Genomic DNA, 19,814 nt, shown 5'->3' with positions numbered 1-19,814 from the left:
ACTAGAGCTGAGTGGCGAGTGGTGATGACGCAAACGGTGGGGCCTGCGCGCACGCGCCTTTCCTTGATGTTGGAATGGGCAGTAGAACCGGCTTCCCTACTTCCTGTCAAAGCGGAAAGAGGACGAGCGGTGGGGGGAACGAGGGAGAAGGGCTGAAGCGAGAGCGGCAGTACGAGGCAAAGGAGTCGGGGAGGAAAAGGGCCGGGCCCGGCGGCTCCGCTGTAGGCAGGGGAGAGAATGAACTGGCTCTTCCCGCTCTCCAAGGGGGGCAGTGGCGGCGGGGCCGGGGCCGCCTCGTCCTCCGCCGCCTCTGGCGGGGCCCCGCTGCCCTCGACCCTCACCAGCCTCCAGCAGCAGAAGCAGCGGCAGATCGAATCACTGCGCAGCGCCCACACCGCGTGAGTAGCACATTCGGGGCAGGCGGGGGGCGTCATTTCTTTTGCTTTTCCACCCCAGTGAAGCTAAAGTTTCGGAAGTGGATCCTCTGGCAGCAGCGGAGCAGGGCTGGATCATAACTCGTCCAGCGGCTCTTTGCTACCGAGCTGCGCAGTTGAGGAATTTGTGTGTCTGGTTAGCAACTCGACTTACTGGAGGGCCGCTTTGATGAGAGGATGGGCAGAGGGGCGCACGCTAGACATGCATTCTTCTCCCAAAGGGATTTCTAGCAAGTTTCCTGGCTGCCGCCCTGCTTTCTTCTTGGGTCTTTTGCTTCTGCGCTGAACATTAGGGTATAGGTAACTGGAGCCGGTGGTCCTTGGGGTGGGATTTGGTCCTGGAGCCTTCCTAGTCTGTGCTGTATGTCACAGAAACGGAGTGGAACCGGAAGAACCCATATCACTGTGGGGTGGGGAATCACATACATGGAATTTGAATTCTGTTTTTCTTAACCTGTGCAAATTGGCTATGCCATTCATTGAAACAACACTGAATTTTGAAAGAGGTTTTTTGCAATTAAAATGCAACTCATGCACGCCAATTCCACTCATCCATCAGCAGCCAGTGAGTGGTAAAAAAAATTATTGGAATGCCAAGATATTTTAGGCAGGGTATCTAAATGGACCCTCCATGTTCAGAGGCAGTATACCTTGCAATATGTCTTTTCCACAACATAAAACAGATTAATAATTTTTAGAAAAACTATACATTGGATTCAGATGACTAGGGTGCTATTACTAAGATGTATTAAGTTGTGTCATATTTAATCACACATTGTTCCTTAATCTCCCTCCAACCTTAGCATTTACACTTAGCATTTAGCACTCACCCCGCCTCCACTCCTGCTGCCAACCATTTCTGCTCTGGTTCCTCCAGCCATGTGGATCCCGCTCCTCTGGCTGATAGCCACTCACTTCTCTTGGGAGTGCGGATGTTCTGGCCCCACCAACAATAACCCTATTCCCCTTGCAACCAGTATTCCCTCTAAGGCTTGCATATGTGCTTGTGTTCACACAATTTTTGATGTCCGCTCAGCTGTAGCTGCCAACCTTTGTGTCTCCTGCTGGCAATCCATTTGGCATAAAATGGCAAATAAGGCACTTGCCTTTTTTGAATGGCCCTCCCCCCGCCCTTGAACAGAAGAGCCTTTGGCACTGCTGAAGCAACGGAGGCTCCAGGGACCTGCTACCCAGCAGAGCTGGATTGGTGCAGCAGCAGTGGGAAAACTGTGCCGCCAGCAGGGGTCCTGAGGAGGGGCCGCTGTCAGGGAATGGGTCAGTTCTGGACAGCAGCCAGGCCACTGTGGTGGTGGCCCTGAAGAGTGGCTACTGGGGGCAGGAGAGCTGGGTCGGGGTGGCAGCTGCACTGGGCCAGCAGCAGAGGCCTCCCTTAAAAAAGGGCTGCCTGGGGAACAGGGTCGGTGGCGGGGCTTGAGAGGTCATTGGCTAAAGAAGCAGGTTGACCTGGCCCAAAGTGGTGAATTGGTTGCCCATATTGGTTGTGGGCAGAGCTGTGGGCATTGTGACTTCAATAGTGTATTGTGCAGACGCTTCTTCTTAGTGAAAATGAAGATGCATTTTTTGCCTTAAAAATTGCAAATTTGGGTAACTATGATAAAATATCCATTTTGGGGATCCTTTGCACATATACAAAAGGCACTTCTCTGGCATGGAATATAATGATTTAAATTATTTAAAGGGACCTCAAAATCAGTCCAAAAAAGTATCGCCAAGCTTTTAACCCCTGTACAATAGATAAAATATTTAAACTGCTCTATCTAAGGCATCTTTCAACGGATATTCATCAGATTTGTAGGGGAGGTGTGTCTTGTCACCTAGTTGATGTGTGCTGATGACCAGGTATATTGGACAAATGGTTTTGATTTTATAAACGATAGAATGTTCAGGGTGTATAATGGTGGAACATTGAAAACACTCTTCATCTTAATGATACTGGTGCTGTTGTGCCAGTATAATCCGGGCTAGAAAGAAATGCTGTTGATCAGTTAGAAAGCGAATCCAGGAAAGAGTATTTAACTTAGTTTAGATAGGGTAGCACTCCCTCTGAAAAATCAGGTACACAGTCTGGGAGTACTGGATTCAGCATTGTTCCTGAAGGCAGGTTGCAGCTGTGTCTTAGGAGTTCCTTTCAACAGTTTAGAGTTGTGTGCCTTAAGTGCTCTTGGAGAAAGCAGATTTGGCCATGGTCATTCATGTACTGGTACAATCCAGGTTAGACTGCTTCAGTACACTCTAGATGGGGCTGACCTTGAAAAGTGTCTGGAAACTACAGCTAGTGCAGAATGCTGTAGCCAAACTGCTGTTGAGGGTCTGATATTCCGAGCATATTACTCTGGTTCTGTTCAATGTCTACTGGCTCCTGATCTGTTTCTTTGCTCAATTCAAAGTGTTAGTGATGACCTTTAAAGCCCTGGCTCTCCAGTTGTTGTTGAACTACAACTTCCAACATCTCCAGTCACAATTTATTGTGGCTGGGGATGATAGGAGCTGTAGTTCAACATGCAGCTGGAGAGACAAGGTTATTTATCCCTGCCCTAAACAGTTTGGGTCTGGGGTATCTGAAGGATGATCTTACTCCATGAATTTGCACACTGCAGTCTTTGGGGGAGCCCTGCTTCAGGTCCCACTACCATCTGAGATTAGGCTGGTGGATACCTGGGACAGGATCTTCTGAGATAGTTCCTTCTGTTTTTTTGTTGTTGTTGTTTATTAGTTTAGTTTTCATTATTGGATTTTATTTTTATAGTTGTAAACCACCTTGAGGTCCGGTTTCACTGAAAATGTGGTACCTGCTAAATGTGCCTATATGGCTGCGAAATGCATGTCTGCCTGCCTTTTGGTTTTAGCTTGAACTTTATTGTTAATATTAACTTTTGAAATTCTGAAAAATCAAAGTTTAGGATTTAGAGGGGAGATAACAATGTAGAATGAATATCCATGTGGATGTTGCTTACTGGACTAGACTGTTTTGATTAATCAAAAATGGAACATGCTTCAGAACTTGCTTACACATGCAATCATGAATTACATGAATTCCCCTTGGGAAACTAATCTGCTTCAGTAGAATGCCATATTCTAGCACCTCAATCTAGTTCAAATTCCTGATATTACAAAGAAATTCAGCATATCTGATTTGGATTTCAACAATAAAGAAAGAAGACAGTTTCTGTATACATAAGAATAAAGTGGAATCCAAAGGAACTAAAAATGAAAGAATGGATAGATGCAAAACTGGGTGTGACGGCTGGTAGCTGAGAAATAGAAACCAACACTTCTTATCTCAGTAGCAATGAGAAATAAATGGCTTAGTCATTACTGCACATGCAATTTAGATGCAAAAGAGTGTGAGGAAATGGCATCTAAGGCAACAGAACTTACTGACAGGCCAGTGTATGGCTAGAACAAGCAGAAGGGTAGGTTTGTACCTACTAGCTGTCCTGTTGTTGTTGTTTTGTTTTTTGACAATTTGCAGTAGAACAACAAAGCTGTCTGACTCCCAATTCTTTACCAACAGCAACAACAAAAAACTTTTCTAGAAAAGAGAAATGCTTAGGAGAAAAACTGATTTTCATGTGAAAAGACTGTAAGCTCATTTCTGGTGCTGAAAACAAACATCTAGACCAGGGCTGCACACCTTTGGTCCTCCAGCTGTTGTTGGACTGAAGTAAAGTGTGCTGTCAAGTCGATTTCAACTGGTGCCCACAGAGCCCTGTGGTTTTCTTTCGGTAGAATACAGGAGGAGTTTATCATTGCCTCCTCCTGCACAGTGTGAGATGATACCTTTCAGCATCTTCCTATATTGCTGCTGCCCGATATAGGTGTTGCCCATAGTCTGGAAACATACCAGTGGCGATTCGAACCAGCAACCTTCTGCTTGTTAGTCAAGCATTTCCCCACTGCACCACATAAGGTGGTTGTTGGACTACAGCTCCCATAATCTCACCATTGGTCACTGTGGCTGGGGATGATGGGAATTGTAGTCCAGCAGCAGCTAGAGAGCCAAAGTCATGCTGCCCTGATTTAGACTGAGTATGTGCTCAGAAGCACTCACTCCTGCTTGTGGCTTCCAGCAGCATCTGGTGGGCCACTGTGTGAAACGGGATGCTGGGCTAGATGGGCCTTGGGCCTGATCCAGCAGGGCTGTTCTTATGTTCTTAAGCGCCATGTTCATTCTACATGTGTATCTTTCATCCCACGCCACCCTGAGCCATTGTGTTGCACCAGGCACTGTGTGAAGGAAAGAGACACAAACCTCTTCATTATTGTAAATGGGATTTCTGTGTTAAAATGTTTGCTAGTAAAGAGAGCTGACAGGGTCAAAAGTTCAAGGCTTCTGTGAAGCAAGTTTCGGTTAAGGATGATGCAAGGAAGAATGGAGGGAATTTTAGTTTTGCTGATTGGGTTTTAAAAACTGTTAAGTAAAAATTTGTATAAAAAGAGGTTGCTTTTAGCACAGTTCAGTTGAGAAAAGAGTCAGAGTGGAGAGTCTGCAGTTACAAGTGAAGAATCAAGAGGAGAGAGTCAAGAAGGCAGAGTTGGCACAGTGGAGTGCAGTGCAGAGCTGTGATTCAGAAGAAGAATCAGTCTGGTTCAGAGTCTGAAGTCACAAGCAATAGCTGAAAATCACTACAGAGTGTGGAAACACTCTAAAGGGCTAAATCACAGAATAACTAGTCTGGGTTGAATCTCCAGGACTAAAAGTGACTAGGATCTGAGGTTGCAGAAGGAACAAGCCAGGTTGCTGACAAAAGAGGTAACTGCAGAGGACTCTGTGTTAGGGACCATTTTGAGTTAGGTTAGTGGATGTAGTTTTCCCAACCCTTTTATTTCTTCCTTTATGTTCTTATGGTAACTGTATTTTTTTTAAATTAAGAAACCAATTAATGTTTTAAATGGACTAGTATTTTTCCAAAGTAAAAATTCATATTACATTTGAAGATTAGAAGCTTGTTTAATTATTATTATTTATTCACACAGTCAGACAGGTGTTACTGACTGGTTTGTTTTATCCAGACATCGAGTCCTTCCCAAGGACCTGGGATGGCTGAATTTTATTGTCAATGTTGTTGCTCTTGTTATAGATATTGTCGCAGAATATAGGCATTATTATTATTATTATTATTATTATTATTATTATTATTATTATTATTACTATTTTACATTTATATTCTGCTCTTCCTGCAAGGAGCCCAGTACTACATACTTAAGTTTCTCCTCACAACAACCCTGTGAAGTAGGTTAGGCTGAGAAACAAGTGACTGGCTCAGAGTCACCCTGCTAGTATCATGGCTGAATGGGGATTTGAACTCGGGTCTCCCCAGTCCTAGTCCAGCACTCTAACCACTACACCACGCTGGCTGGTGAATTGTCTTCACTCCACACCTATAAGCCTTTCCACTCTACTGAGATTTTGTGTTTTTGGTATTTTTGCAAAGGTGTCAGGGCTGTTGTACTAAAGGACCCAAGAGAAGTCTACTTGGTGGCAGTGGTAAAGAATTGATATCACGAGGCTGGTGGGATCTGAAATTCCTCCACACATGGTATCACACAGGTGGACAAGTAAGAGTTCCTCCTCACACTGGCTGGTGGATTTTAGGCTTCTAGTAAAAAACAGAATGGATCCCACAAGCCTAAAGCCTGCCCATATCTGCTACAGGAGATGAGATGTTTGCACATCTCCCCTTACTGTTGTCAGGAGGCAAATTGCTACATTCTGCACCAACTGCAAACTCTAAGCTGCCTTCAAAGGCAACCCACACGGGTTGCAAGTTCAAAATAGTTTGCCTTCCAAGTCTGTGTGGCAAAACGCAGGAGACAGTGGAACGAAGTGTCATGACCCAGCAAGTCGTAGATTTCACTGGGAGAGAGTAGAAGTTTGTTTATTACATTTTTAACCTCCCTTTCTTCTAAGAAATTTGTGGTGACATAATAGTGCCCCCATCTTATCCTTGGAACAATCATGTTGGGCTGAGAGAGGGTGACTAGCCAAGGTCACCCAGTGAGTTTCATGACTGACTTAACTCTCCCATTGAAATCTCTAGGACTTAACATGCTTAACAAGTGTGTTAACATGCTCATACTCTTTAGGTTTGTTCATTTTGATGTTCCAGTGATGACTGATAAATGCTTGCATTTCCCTTAACAGAATAGCTGAAATACAGAAAGATGTGGAGTATCGATTGCCATTCACAATAAGCAACCTGACCATTAATATTAACATGTGAGTACTGTGTGATCTAATTATATTTCACTTTGAACACTTGCACTGAACCTTGTTAATCAGGGTAGGCAACCTTTTACTCATGGACTGAATCTACACACTTTGGGTTTGAGATGAAATAAAGCAGGGGTAGGTAATCTTGGCACTCCAGCTCTTGCACTACAACTCCCAGCACTCCCAGACACAATGTGTTATGACTGCCAAGGTGGCCTACCCCAAACTAGAGCATAGTTTACTATTATGTTGTTGTGCCTCTTCCACACATTCCAGTAAACTTTAGGAAGGGAGGAGAAGGATAAATAAAATTAAAGTGTGTATTCATCACATAGTAGTAGCTTACTGGTTGCATCAAAAGCGTTCATGTCAATATTCATGTTGAATGGATTCATTCTTGGAATTGGAGACAAGTGATCATCATTCGCTCTCCACTGGAATTTTCACTTAATATCTTTTTTAAAGTCACCATTTATAGATGTAAATGCTTCCTACACTATTACCATGCCAGCAACAAAACTCCTTGTGTCAAAGAACTTTGCAGCTAAGAGACTTGAATAAAAAATAATCTGGTCATTTACTTGATGCTGTGATTTAGCTTTGTGTTGTCTGTGTTGTATTAATAAATTTTAAATTAATGCCCCATGTTTGTAGGTGCTTGTACATCATGGTAATCAAGTATCTTGATGTTTACAGCTTGCTTCCCCCTCAGTTCCCTCAGGAAAAACCAGTCATCAGTGTTTTCCCTCCAATACGACATCACTTAATGGACAATCAAGGAGTGTATGTGACCTGCCCATTAATAAGCAACGTATGTATAATTTGAGGAAATAATAAAGGGGTAATCTAGTTAAATTGCACATCATTTTTTTCAGAATATATATTTTGTCAATGCTTTGTAAAATTAATATAATGTACAACATTATATAATTAATATAATGCTTTGTTAAGCTATCGATGTTCTGAAGCAAATGGCATTTACTAATCTGTTGGAATGTGCATTTTAAAAAGACAATTGCTTCTCTGTGTGTTCACAGACTTTCTTGAACTCTAAAAGCCAAAATGTTTTAAAGTGGTTTTCCAGAGTTCATTGAGGAGGATTTGTATTGGAGAAACTCCCAGCTATTTGTTTGAAATCTAAGCAAAAAACCAGTTTACATGAATATTTACAAATATTTTTATTTTTTCAGGTTAAATAAATGTTGTGATTATAATTGATTTACAGCCACTTTGAGTTTTAAGTGTAAATTTTAAGCTGGGGTGATTAGTGTATCCTCCACCTTCTATTTTCTAGAGCGCATGGTCTCTACTTTCATGTCATGAGAATCTCAGTTTATATTAGAGTACAATTTCACCCCATGTTTCTGTGCACATGCCACAGAGGCCTTCACGTGCACAAAGAGGCACTGGGGCCCAGGTGTACATATCACTGGCACCCACATTCGATACTTTAGGACAGCCTTCAGTAATTGTATAGAATTCTGTAATGTTTTAGGAGTGTCAAACAATAGTTTTTTAATCTCCCTAACAGTTCACAATGCACTCGGATCTTGGGAAAATTGTTCAAAGTGTACTTGATGAGTTTTGGAAGAATCCTCCTGTTTTGGCTCCCAACTCCACATCATTTCCCTAGTAAGTAAGCACAGAAGCAATACAGAGAAGAATTCCAGACAAAATGGAGAAATAAAACCACATTACATTTCGTCTCTCTTGTTTAAGCTAAACCTGATTTGACACACTATCGGCCCAGTTCATTGCTTCTAAACTTGCTTTTGTGTTGGGTCCGAACCTTGGGTTTGCTATTCCTCTTCACCTTGTGCACTCCAATCCCTCCTCTCCCCCCCCCCCCCCCGTTTGTCTTAACTGTAGTTTGCCTTGCTATCTGGATTGGACAAACAATTGTTACTGTAAACCATAGTTTCCCCAATTCGACTGTCACAGCAAACTATAGCTATTGAGCACCAGGATGGAAAGGTAGCATATGTGCCCAAGGCACAGCCCTAATAGCCAAACCATAACCTATCATTAGTGTCGTTGTGAGGTCTAAACTTGATATTGGCATTACGCTCTAATATCAAGACACATATAAAATGTAGTTTGTTCTGAAGCATGTTTACTCAGAAATATCTTAGTGGCACTTCTGTGTTTAAAGCCAGTCTGTTATATTTTGCCCTTCTCTGTTTGGCCCAAGGTTGATGCATACTCTGTAACAGAGAATCGGAAGCTGGCCTGCATTGTTCAATCTGTCTTGTATGTGGCTCTTAGTTCTGAATGCATTGTTTTCTCTGATCTAGCTCTGCTTAGGAGTAAGCTTATGCAGTAATACTTGTAATTGTATTACAAGTACTACAGTTAAAAGTAATACAAGTAATTATATTAAAAGTAATGCAGCTTGTGCAGTAATACTTGCGACTGATCAGGAAAGACACAGATCACTTAGAACATGGGTGGCTTCCCTATAGCACATGTGCTGCACATGGCACTAGCATGTATGGACAGGAGCAGGGAAGACCATGAGCCTAATAATCATTTCAGACCTCCCTCCTGCCTCTCCAGTATGTGCTCCTGCCCGTTTTTGGCTCGGTAAACTAGAAGCCAAAGTCCCCCAAAGTACAGAGGTTATGTATGTACTGGAGTGGCACTATATCATATTTGTGGTTTGTTCCAGGAAGACCTAACAAAACATTGCTAAAAGTGTTGCGTTAATATCTCACTGCAAGGCTGGGACTGAAGGAACTGTGCCATTCGTTTTGCGCACCCAAGGAGACTTTGCATTTGTGTTTCTCAACCAGGAACAGCCCCTGCCTCCAGTTCACACAGCAGATTTCTTTTGAATGAGGGGACTTTCAAAAGGAAGTTGAAATATGGGATGGGGGTCCACTGCTAGGGGGAAGGGTTTGTTGGTTTGGTTACAAACAACCACTAGGCAGGGACAGGGCTCTTGGGGGAAGCCTAAAGTAGCTGTTGAGATCTTTGCCTAAGAACTGCTTTGCCTTTCTTTGCCTAAGAACTGCTCAAGGCAGAATGTACTGAAAGTTGTACTACAGTGATGATGATGATGATGATGCTCTAGCATTGTTGGTAGAGGTTATTGGGTTACTAGAGTGAAAGATTGTGAGGCATATTCAGATTATTACTGTAATTGCAACTGTGTGCTTCAGTGAAGACAAGTACTCAGAATGCCTTGTGCATACACTGGTACACTTTTCCTTGGGTACTTGGGTGGGGGACAAGTGAAAATGACACAGAATGAATTGTTGGTGCTCTTTTTCTTCTTATTCTTTAGCCTTTACAACAAACCAGCTGGAATTCCTTCCTATGCTCCTCAGAACTTCCCGTTCCTTTCTCCATATCTGCTGCAAGAAACAAATAGGTCTATACCATCTGTGCCACTTGCAGAATCCCTTTCTTCAGGCTTTGCTACAGACAGACCTGCTGCTCCTTCCTGTGGTATGATAACAGAGCTTCCATTGCCTGTTCCAACAGCAGAAACCTTTTCGCAGGTATGCATATATGGTGAGCTTTATCATTCAAGCTGTTTAGTTGCATACAGCTCCAGTTAAAATATCAGCTACAAGTTGTCTAGAGAAGCCAGGAATAGTGGCAGCAACACAACTTATAGAATTTCGTAAAGATGATGACTTGGTTGACATATTCTGTATAAATTTCATAGAATTCAAGAAAGGCCACCACATGTCCAGATTGGCTCCGTGCATAAAACCAACAAATTATGTTTGAGGTGGTAATAATCCAGCCAACAAAATGCTGTTCTCCTGTGGCGAAGTTAGGGAGCAGGAGAAGTACTGCGTTGTATTTATTTATTAGAAATTTCTTGTATACTGCCTCCTCCAAAGACTAGGCAGTGAACAATGGCAATAACAATAGCAATAATTAAAAAAAATGTGGAGGGGATGAAAGGGCAAAAGCCTGATGGAAAAGGTAGGTCTTAAGAAGGGCCTTAAAAGCCACTAAGGAGAGGGATGAATGAATTGGGGGGGAAGGGTGTTCCAGGGAAGAGGGGTGACCACAGAGAAGGCTTTAAATGCTTAGAGTGTATTACAAGGTAACTAGCTGAACCTGCACAGAGCATCTGTGTACTAGTGCACTTGGCCTCCCCACGCCCCGCTTGCTCAGCCTCTCCCCCACCTCACTCAGATTCCCCACCACCACCACTTGCTCGGCCTCTCCTCCATGCCCACCTGGCCCCTCCCCACCCTATACTCGGTGGCCGTTGCTCTTCTTTCTTTGTCTCCTCCTTGACCTTAGCATTTTAATATACAGATACTTCATCAAACTTAAACATTATGCCCTTTTTCCTGCAAATGAGGGAGATTGGATCTTGAGTAGTCTACAGAGCAACTTGCATAATCTCACACATTCAAGCATATATATGGTTTTTCCAGAAACATTTGAATTGGAAAATTTTCCCATGCAAATATCCCCTTCATTTGCATAGATCTGCATTATTATTTTTTTTCCTGAAAAAGGTTGCTACACAGATTTTCCTGATGCCCAAATAGATTGTGATATGATTTGGCATGTTGTTTGACCTATTTAAAAAGTAAAAGAAACCACCTCCACCATATTTCCCTTCACTGAATCTCAAAAGTTTTTCAAGTAGCCAAGTTGAAATGTTAGGAATGGAAAATTTTCCCCCAATGAAGAATGGGGGAAATGTTTGTACCCCGCATCTCTGCTGCCAAGAGTGAAAAACCTAGTCACCAGACGGATTGCATCGGAATCTTATTCCTTAACTCCTGATAGTACTGATGTTCTCAATGGTTAGCACATCTGCCAGTTTTGTCTATAAGTCAAGGAACTGACCATGTTCTGAAATACAATTATGTATCAACTTGAAAACCATGTACTGACCCCCAGCATCCCCTTGTTAACGGCTTTCCCCAATACCTCTCAGCCTGTTTTATCAGAAATAAGACCTCTTTTATTTAGAAATAGCACATATATTCTCCTTCATATTTCTGAACTTGTGTGGTATAAGTTGTGTACTTTTCCTGAAGTTCCTGTGCCACCTCTGTGCTGATGCTTGGGATCCCCTCAACCCGTTTCAGTCTTAGTTACTGTTTCTGACAAACAGATTCTGTTGTAACTAATGAAGCAGCTTTATCTTTGCTTCATAGTCACACAGGAGATAGTGACTACCAATACTACACACTACAGAAAACTATCTGCCTTGGGAAAGGAATGCTATTCAGTGTCTTACTGTTGTGTTAACCTTTTCAGGGGAGCCAAAATGGATTCAGTTACAAGATGCCCGATGTTCCTGAGGCATTTCCAGAGCTGTCAGAGTTTAGGTAAAAATATAAAGAGCAAAATATTATAAGTGTGATCTTTTTAAAAAAAAACTCAGAACTATAATCTAGCTCTTCACAATGGTAGATACGCACCCAAAGAATGACTTTTGGAGAGAGCTATAACTGAAGCAGTTTTGTCATGTTTTTAGAAAACCAGTCTAACTGCCTCTATATCTGCAAATTGCTGGCATATGGAAAAAGATGTATCAGTGCTTAGAAATGAGTTGGGTATATAATTGCCCCACAGAATAAAATATGTTTTCATGATTGTTGGGCTATTTCACACTTCTGAATTTTGGAAAGAATGGGGTTGGGCTCTTATCTTGGTTTCAGTAGAGCCAGAATGCTCCTCAATAGCCCAAGCGGTTAGCTCAGATTAAGTTCCCTGTTCTTATTTCAAAGGAAAATCAATAGGGTTGAGCTATCTTACATCTGAGTAGTAAGATGAGCATTCTAATGCCAGGTTTGCTGCATTTGATGTATATTTATGTGTTTGTGTACATGTTCCTTCATGGTTATTTGTGTGTTGTTGAATCACTAAGTTGCCATGAAATCTGCTTTTGCCTGATTGTAACATTGATTGTCTGATTACTCCAAACGCAACTGGCATTCACTAAAAATGTAATACAGAATTGTATGCAAGGAAACCATTAAGTAGAGTAAGGATTAGGAGTAAATACATAAAGTTTAGATTATACTTTGCTAAAGAAGAAAATATCCACCAAATGAAGAAAACTGTTCAGTGCTAATGTATAGTTGAACTTATACAAAGGGCTGCTGTGCTGCAATGGTTTTTTTCCACCCTTTTTTCTTTTGAAATTCAGTATATCACAGTTGACAGACATGAATGAGCAAGAAGACATACTGCTTGAACAATTTGTTAATCTGCCACAGTTGAAGCAAGTCATTAATGACAAGGACGACCTAGTAAAAAGTATTGAAGAGCTAGCAAGTAAGACTTCAAAATATTTGTAATAGGAAGAATGTTCTGGGAGTAAATGGTAACCTTCTAAAATTGAACAGTGGGTTTACTTTGCAGAAAAAAATCTATTGTTGGAACCTAGCCTGGAGTCAAAACGACAAGCTGTGTTGGATAAAGTAAGTGCATGAAGAAGAATGATTGGGGGGTGAATGGCTTGGGCAAATGGGTTTAAATTTGCTTTTAAAGGAGCATTTGTTTCTCCTAGTATGAACAGCTGACTCAGTTGAAGGCCACATTCGAAAAAAAGATGCAGAGGCAGCATGAACTTAGTGAGGTATGTTTTTCCCCCTCCTGTGTAACAAAACGGATACGGAATTAATTATGAATGTCATTACCACAAGATACAGTGATAGCTACTAGCTTAGGCTTGGTTTGCACACTTATTTATCTACCATATTCAGGTCCATGACTTCCTCTAAGTTGCTTGGAGCAGCGTACATGGATGTAATCCTTGCAATTACCCTGTCAGGTTAGGCTGAGAGATGGTGACTGACCAAGGGTCATTTACTGAGCATTTATGCAGCACAATAAGGCAGTAGTTTCCTGAGATGGTACAGTGGTGGGACCACATTTTGAATACTCCTGACCGTTTTTTATTAAAGTCCTGTAAGGGAAAGGCTCTGGCGCAACCTGCTATACTAGCTTTTTTCTCTTCTATGCTGATTGCAGGAAGTACACTTACTTAAGGGGCACTACTTAAATCTTGATCACACCCTACTTGTGGTCTGAAATGATATGGTACACCTTACCATCTCAGAAAGGAGAGCATGAATTGTCCCCTTTGCTAAGCAAGATTTGCCCTGGTTTGCAGTTGGATGGGTGACTACATGTGAGCACTATCTGCTGTAAGATATTCCCCTTAGTGAGTGGGGCTGTTACTCGGTGTTGGAGCATCTGCTTGCATTCAGAAGGTCCCAGGTTCACTCTGGCATCTTCAGGTTGGGCTGGGAGAGGCTCCAGCCTGAAACTTTAGAGAGCTGCTGCCAGTCAGTGTAGGTGCACCAAAGGTCTGATTTGGTATAAGGCAGCTTCCTATGTTCCCCTGCTAACTGAGCAAAGAGGCACCTTTTGAAAGTGGTGGTTCTCTTTATTTAGTGGGGGGAGAGCAACTGGCCCTGTCCATCCCCCAGCACAGCATCCCTCCAGTGGCTGTTGCTGGTGTCTATCTCACGTTTCTTTGTTTAGATTGTGAGCCCTTTGGGGACAAGGAGCCTATTTATTTATGTATGTCTATGGGTGTATGTCATATTTGTTTATGACTTTGCCACTGCATTTCCATTTCCATTCTGTTGCATTTGTGGCACAGATTGGAATGACCAAGAAGCATAATGGAGTCCTCCAACAAAATGACTAGGAATACAAATAAGTCAAACTCTTATTTATCTGTTTGCTGCATTATATGTATAGCAGCACCATACTGAATGTAGCAAACAGATTACAAAAGTATCTGACACTTAACAAAAAAACACCCTCCTGATCTTCTGGAAAACCCAAACACACTTTTTGGTTTTTAGTATTGCATTGGAAGGGAGCCTTCTCTCCTCCCCGACACCCCACCCCCAGAACATTTGTTATACTGCCATTAGCTTTACAAATGAAATTCTTTGGATGCCTTGGACATACAAGATACTTGCAGAACCTCTTTGAGCCAAAGTATTCCAAATGATGTTCACCATCACACTAATTGGGGCCTTAAACAGCCAGCCCAACAACCCAGCAGCTTACTTTCCTGTCTGAGAATCATGATGGCTGCAAGTAGTGGCTTTGTTACAGAAATATCTACACACGCTTTGCCTCATTTGTTGCCATGAATATTACTACCACTCCACACTTCCCAGTTACACAGCACTTTCTTTTCTTAGAGTTGCAGCGCAAGTGCTCTGCAGGCAAGATTGAAAGTAGCTGCACATGAAGCTGAAGAGGAATCTGATACTATTGCAGAAGACTTTCTGGAAGGGAAAACAGAGATAGATGACTTTCTTAGTAGCTTCATGGAGAAGAGAACAGTATGTAATCTTAAATGTAAAACAAATGTTTGTGTTCAGCTCTTGCCTGTGGGCTTCCCAGAAGCATCTGATGGACCACTGTGTGAAACAGGATGTTGGACTAGATGGGCTTGGGCCTGATCCAGCAGGGCTGTCCTTGTATTCTTTAAAGCCATTTAAGGTTCCAGATTTGGTTCTCTTACAGTTTGTTAACAGTGAGTGTTCATTTAAAAATGGCTATTCTAAAACCATATTTATAGGCCTCTGGTATAGCCAGGAATGGTGATCACCAGTGTTTCCTGTAACAGGGATCCCCAGATGTTGACTACAACTCTCAGAATCCCCAGCCAATGGCCATTGCAGCTGGGGATTATGGAAGTTGTAGTCAATAACATCTGGGTGTCCTTGTTACAGAGAGCCTTGGAAAATCACTTCACCAATTCCTTCCAACCCAAATATGCACTAAATCCAAATAACAGAAAACTAGACTAAATGGTTAAAAAAAATGGTTCCATCATAATCTTGCTAATGTCAGTATTTGATGCTACGAGGGAGTAAATTGATTTCATGGCACTAAGGGTGTACTATATTTGTGTAAGTTGACACACTTTGAATACTGAAACACAAAAAATAAGGAAAGCTGATTCCAAATACTACTAATACATAAGAGATTATGACACCAGTGAACCAAGTATTCACTGCCCAGCATCCAGACTAACACCATGTGTTAGCAATAGCAATAGCAATAGCACTTACATTTATATACCGCTCTATAGCCAGAGCTCTCTAAGCGGTTTACAATGATTTAGCATATTGCCCCCAACATTCTGGGTACTCATTTTACCGACCTCGGAAGGATGGAAGGCTGAGTCAACCTTGAGCCCCTGGTCAGGATCGAACTTGTAACCTTCTGGTTACAGGGCGGCAGTTTTACCACTGCGCCACTCAGGGGCTTGTGTTAGTCTGGATGTCTTAACACATGTGGAGCCATGTGTTAGACACAGCTGAGCTTTTGTCCTCCAAATCTCAGGGACATATTTTTGGCTCAGCTGCAGAGGGAATCGAAGATTGCTGAAAATTATCCCCCATCTGTAGAACAGAAAATCCTTTTTCACCCATGCACATTTAGTCTGGATATTGGCCACTGAGTCACAGAGCTATGGAAAGCTGTATCTCCAAATTAAATGTAATACACAACAGTAAATTGTCCCCTTAGCTAAGCAGGGTCTGCCCCTGGTTTTATATGAATGGGCAACTAGAAATGTGAGCAGTGTAAGATATTCCCCTTAGCGGATGGAGCCGCTCTGGGAAGAGCAGAAGGTTTCAAGTTCCCTCCCTGGCTTCTCTCAAGATAGGGCTGAGAGAGATTCTTGCCTGCAACCTTGGAGAAGCCACTGCCAGTCTGTGAAGACAATAATGAGCTAGATAGATCAATGGTCTGACTCAGTATATGGCAGCTTCCTATGTTCCCATGAAACACTATAGCTTGGATTTAAAGGTGTCTTGCCATGAAAAGCACTTCTGATTTTTTTCCCCTCCTGTTCATTGATTTTCACAATAATCTGACCAGATACTATGGGAAGGGCCATGACTAAGCACACTGAAATAAATGAAACAAGTTAGTCATGACTAACTTAGACTGGATGCTGTCACAGTGTGAATTATTACAAACTGTTGGAAGATGAAATGCAAGTTGATTCATGTGACAAGCCTAAAAGCAAAGATGGTACATAGAAGATGTGGTAGTAGTATTTAACTCATTACTCTCTTCCAGGTTTGCCACTGTAGAAGAGCCAAAGAAGAAAAGCTTCAACAGACAATAACAATGCGCAGCCAGTTCCATACTCCATTATAGGTATGTTCATGTACTGTGTAAAATTATCCTGTGTACCAGAGCCAGTTCACACCAACACGTAGGAATCCCATGTATTTTGTGTAACACTATGCTCCATCACATAAAAGTGAGTAATATGTGAGCTGGGGTATATACAGATGCAAAATAATTGCATATACCCTGGACATTATGGCATATTATAGTGAGGCCACCTTTTTTCTGTGCGGCAGTATCAAGACAGTGTGTGCGCACGTACATTCAGAGTGGGACCTTCCTGATTCATCCTGAGTGGGATCTAAAACTAACTGAGTGGACATCAAAAACGTGAGCGTGCGCACACCTTAGAAGGAACATTGGCCACCATGTGCATCTACCAGGCTGCTCAGCTTAGGCCCTCCTGCAGATGTTGGCCTACAGCTCCCATAATCCCTGGCTATGGGCCACTGTGGCTGGAGATTACGGGAGTTGTAGTCCAGAAACAGCTGGAGGGCCAAAGTTGAGCAGCCCTGATACCAAGGCCTAATCTACAGAATTCTGAGACGCTAATTATATGAACAGCCCCTTAAATATTTTCACATTGCTTCATGAAGATTGTAAGGACTGGTCAATTCTAAGTTCTTCCAACCAATTAAGATGTATCAGAACGCTTGTTCCCCTAAACCACTTAAGAACAAAGGTTGCAGAGCCTGCTGAATTCTAAATAATGTGCTGCATATATTGCTCAAGCACACGTGACAATGCTATAAGGAAAAAGTATATCCTATATATTGGGGGATATATATTTTCAAAAATGGGGGGGGGGGTTATATATTTGCTATGTGGATTCTGAGATGCATCTTGTCAAACTACTGAATGTGAATCATTGGTAGTCATGTGACCAGGCAATAAGCACTGTAGCTCATAAGCTGTCTGAGTTCAAATGTTGTGCAGAAACATGGAAAGCAAAACATATATAAAACTTAGTGCAAGCTGTGATGTGAACAAATCCTGGGAATTTCCAATAATGCTTACTACAATTTTAAATTTATACAGCTATTTATTTTATTCCATTTTGTATAAAGAAAATACAAGGCAAACCATGAGACAAAAAGAAGTGCATCAGCTTTCACCCTGGATTCAGTTTTGCATCTGTAAAGCTATATTTATATACAATCCAAAATTTGACTAACTGTAGCAATGTTTGTGTTCACAGATTTCCAGCCAACTAGTTTTCAAGGCAAGAGAACAAATCCAGCAAAGCACATTTTCATATATCTATTATTTTGCAAATACGCATTTCACCATGGTTGTATTTATAGTACAGACTGTATACAGAGTTGGGATGGTTTTTTGTACAAATTAGAATGTCTTTATATTCTCATTTTATCCAAGACAGACTTCTACTGTAATTTTTGCACTAATATTTCCTGTATTTATTATTGATAATCCTTACCATATTTACGTTCTTGCTGCTATCTCCATCTATTTTATAGATTAAATATCTAAACATGTAATTTGACTATAGATTTTTAAATTTTATACAACATAATTCATACCTTTTATATTAAACATTGGCTGATTCAGTTTGAGGGGCATACAAATGTTGGTTACTTAAGTGAGTTGCAGAGTGTTGTGAGGCAAGATGCATCTGCACAAGACAGTTTCAAAATTCCACTTCTTGAAACCAGGTTTTCAACCATTTTTATTTTGTGTTGACAATTGAAATCAAACTGGTGGCTAGGAGACTACAAGCTCAAGCACTGCCTTGCAGCCCACTGAGGAGAAGACAGTCAATTGCCTGCACCTAGGACTAGAAATTCTGAAAAGAAAAATCTGATGTTAACACCCTTTACACGCTTCACGATCTTGCAGTTCACTTCCTTTGGGAAGCAACACTTCACAGCACAGATGATTTCACAGGTCACATCAAACAAAGGAAGATGTTGCTTCTTTCCTTGCCATCTCCTAGTTCCACATGTAAATTGTAAGAAGCAAAAGATGCAGGAGTGCAAGCAGATCGTTCCGTTACCATAGTATTTGTTCCACTTCTGCATACAGCTTCATTTTGCACTTCAGCGTATGCAGAAGAACCTTATTGAAACCAAGATGAGGGGGTATGATGACAGTGTATATAAACAGATGGGGGCCCTGGGCATATGAAGCTATTCCTCCATCTCAGTAAGACAAGTAAATAAGCTTGTGCATATGTTTGTTCTGTGTTAAAGTGGTACCTTGTCGAAATAACAGCAATTCAGCCTCTTTTTACAGCTGAAATTCAGGATATACTATTTCTACTAAAAGTAAAACCAAAGAATCTGTTGTCCTATAAAAACATTCTAAATTGCCATCTTACCTCATGGTGCTGTAGATGAGGTCATCACTCTTGCAAGGAACTCAAACTACTTCATAGGTATTACATTCTTGAACTCTATTGTTTTCTTCCGTACTTAGGCAAATTGGAAAATGATGACTTAGCAGATAAATGTATCAACTTGAAATTGGTTGGGTGTTTTTTTCCTTGTGTCACTCAACTCTGTTATCTAATAAACTTCCTTTCCCTGGGTGGCTGTAAGGGATTTTCAAAAGGTTTATGTATGGATAGTTGGATTTATAAACCAGAATTTCAGATTCTACAAATGGGGGAAATAGCTGTAGAGTTCAAATTTGTGGGACTCCTCTTGACAATGTTGAGTCTTACATTGGAAATAAATAGTCTGATGGAACAAATATTGCTACATGTGTCATTTAGACTATGTTATCAACTCTGTGGCTTGCAGTTTTCTTTAGGAACTCTGGTTCCTCTTTCTCAACCCATCCTTCTTTCCTAGCAACTGTTTTGAGGCAGAATGCCTGTGGCTTAGGTGAGAGGAAAATGATATTTGTTTGAACCAGTCATACTTGGGTAGGTTACACTTCAGATCTGTGTACTTCTTCTGTGTAGGAGCTATCCCATTCTGTACATGCCTGTGCACACATAGTCACATACACTCAATCCTTAAATGCCTCGGATAGATTGCAGGAAATCCAGAAAGTAAGGGACTCAGAAATTGGGC

The 19,814-nt window shown here is 41.6% G+C and overlaps 1 protein-coding gene across 1 annotated transcript; it reads left to right on the top strand.

The window, feature by feature from the left end:
* The first annotated feature begins 28 nt into the window (after window positions 1-28).
* Window positions 29-19,488, top strand: VPS37A (VPS37A subunit of ESCRT-I). Its single transcript, XM_053251450.1, has 12 exons — window positions 29-398; window positions 6,601-6,675; window positions 7,366-7,480; window positions 8,201-8,301; window positions 9,956-10,172; window positions 11,911-11,981; window positions 12,806-12,933; window positions 13,021-13,079; window positions 13,169-13,237; window positions 14,826-14,969; window positions 16,723-16,803; window positions 17,975-19,488. The coding sequence occupies exons 1-11, from the start codon at window positions 238-240 to the stop codon at window positions 16,801-16,803; spliced, it is 1,221 nt and encodes a 406-aa protein (XP_053107425.1). The 5' UTR covers window positions 29-237; the 3' UTR covers window positions 17,975-19,488.
* The last annotated feature ends 326 nt before the right edge of the window (window positions 19,489-19,814 follow it).

The sequence above is a fragment of the Hemicordylus capensis genome, chromosome 5 (genome assembly GCF_027244095.1).
Source record: "Hemicordylus capensis ecotype Gifberg chromosome 5, rHemCap1.1.pri, whole genome shotgun sequence".
Lineage (NCBI taxonomy): Eukaryota > Metazoa > Chordata > Lepidosauria > Squamata > Cordylidae > Hemicordylus > Hemicordylus capensis.
The sequence above is the reverse complement of the archived record's forward strand: the minus strand, read 5'-3'. Positions and strand labels throughout refer to the sequence as shown.

Bases quoted from the DNA above. Each gene is read 5' to 3' on its own strand.
- VPS37A (XM_053251450.1), top strand. From the start codon at position 238: ATGAACTGGCTCTTCCCGCTCTCCAAGGGGGGCAGTGGCGGCGGGGCC. The intron at 8,302-9,955 runs GTAAGTAAGCAC...CTTATTCTTTAG, and splicing joins AACTCCACATCATTTCCCTA to CCTTTACAACAAACCAGCTG. The intron at 11,982-12,805 runs GTAAAAATATAA...TTTGAAATTCAG, and splicing joins CCAGAGCTGTCAGAGTTTAG to TATATCACAGTTGACAGACA.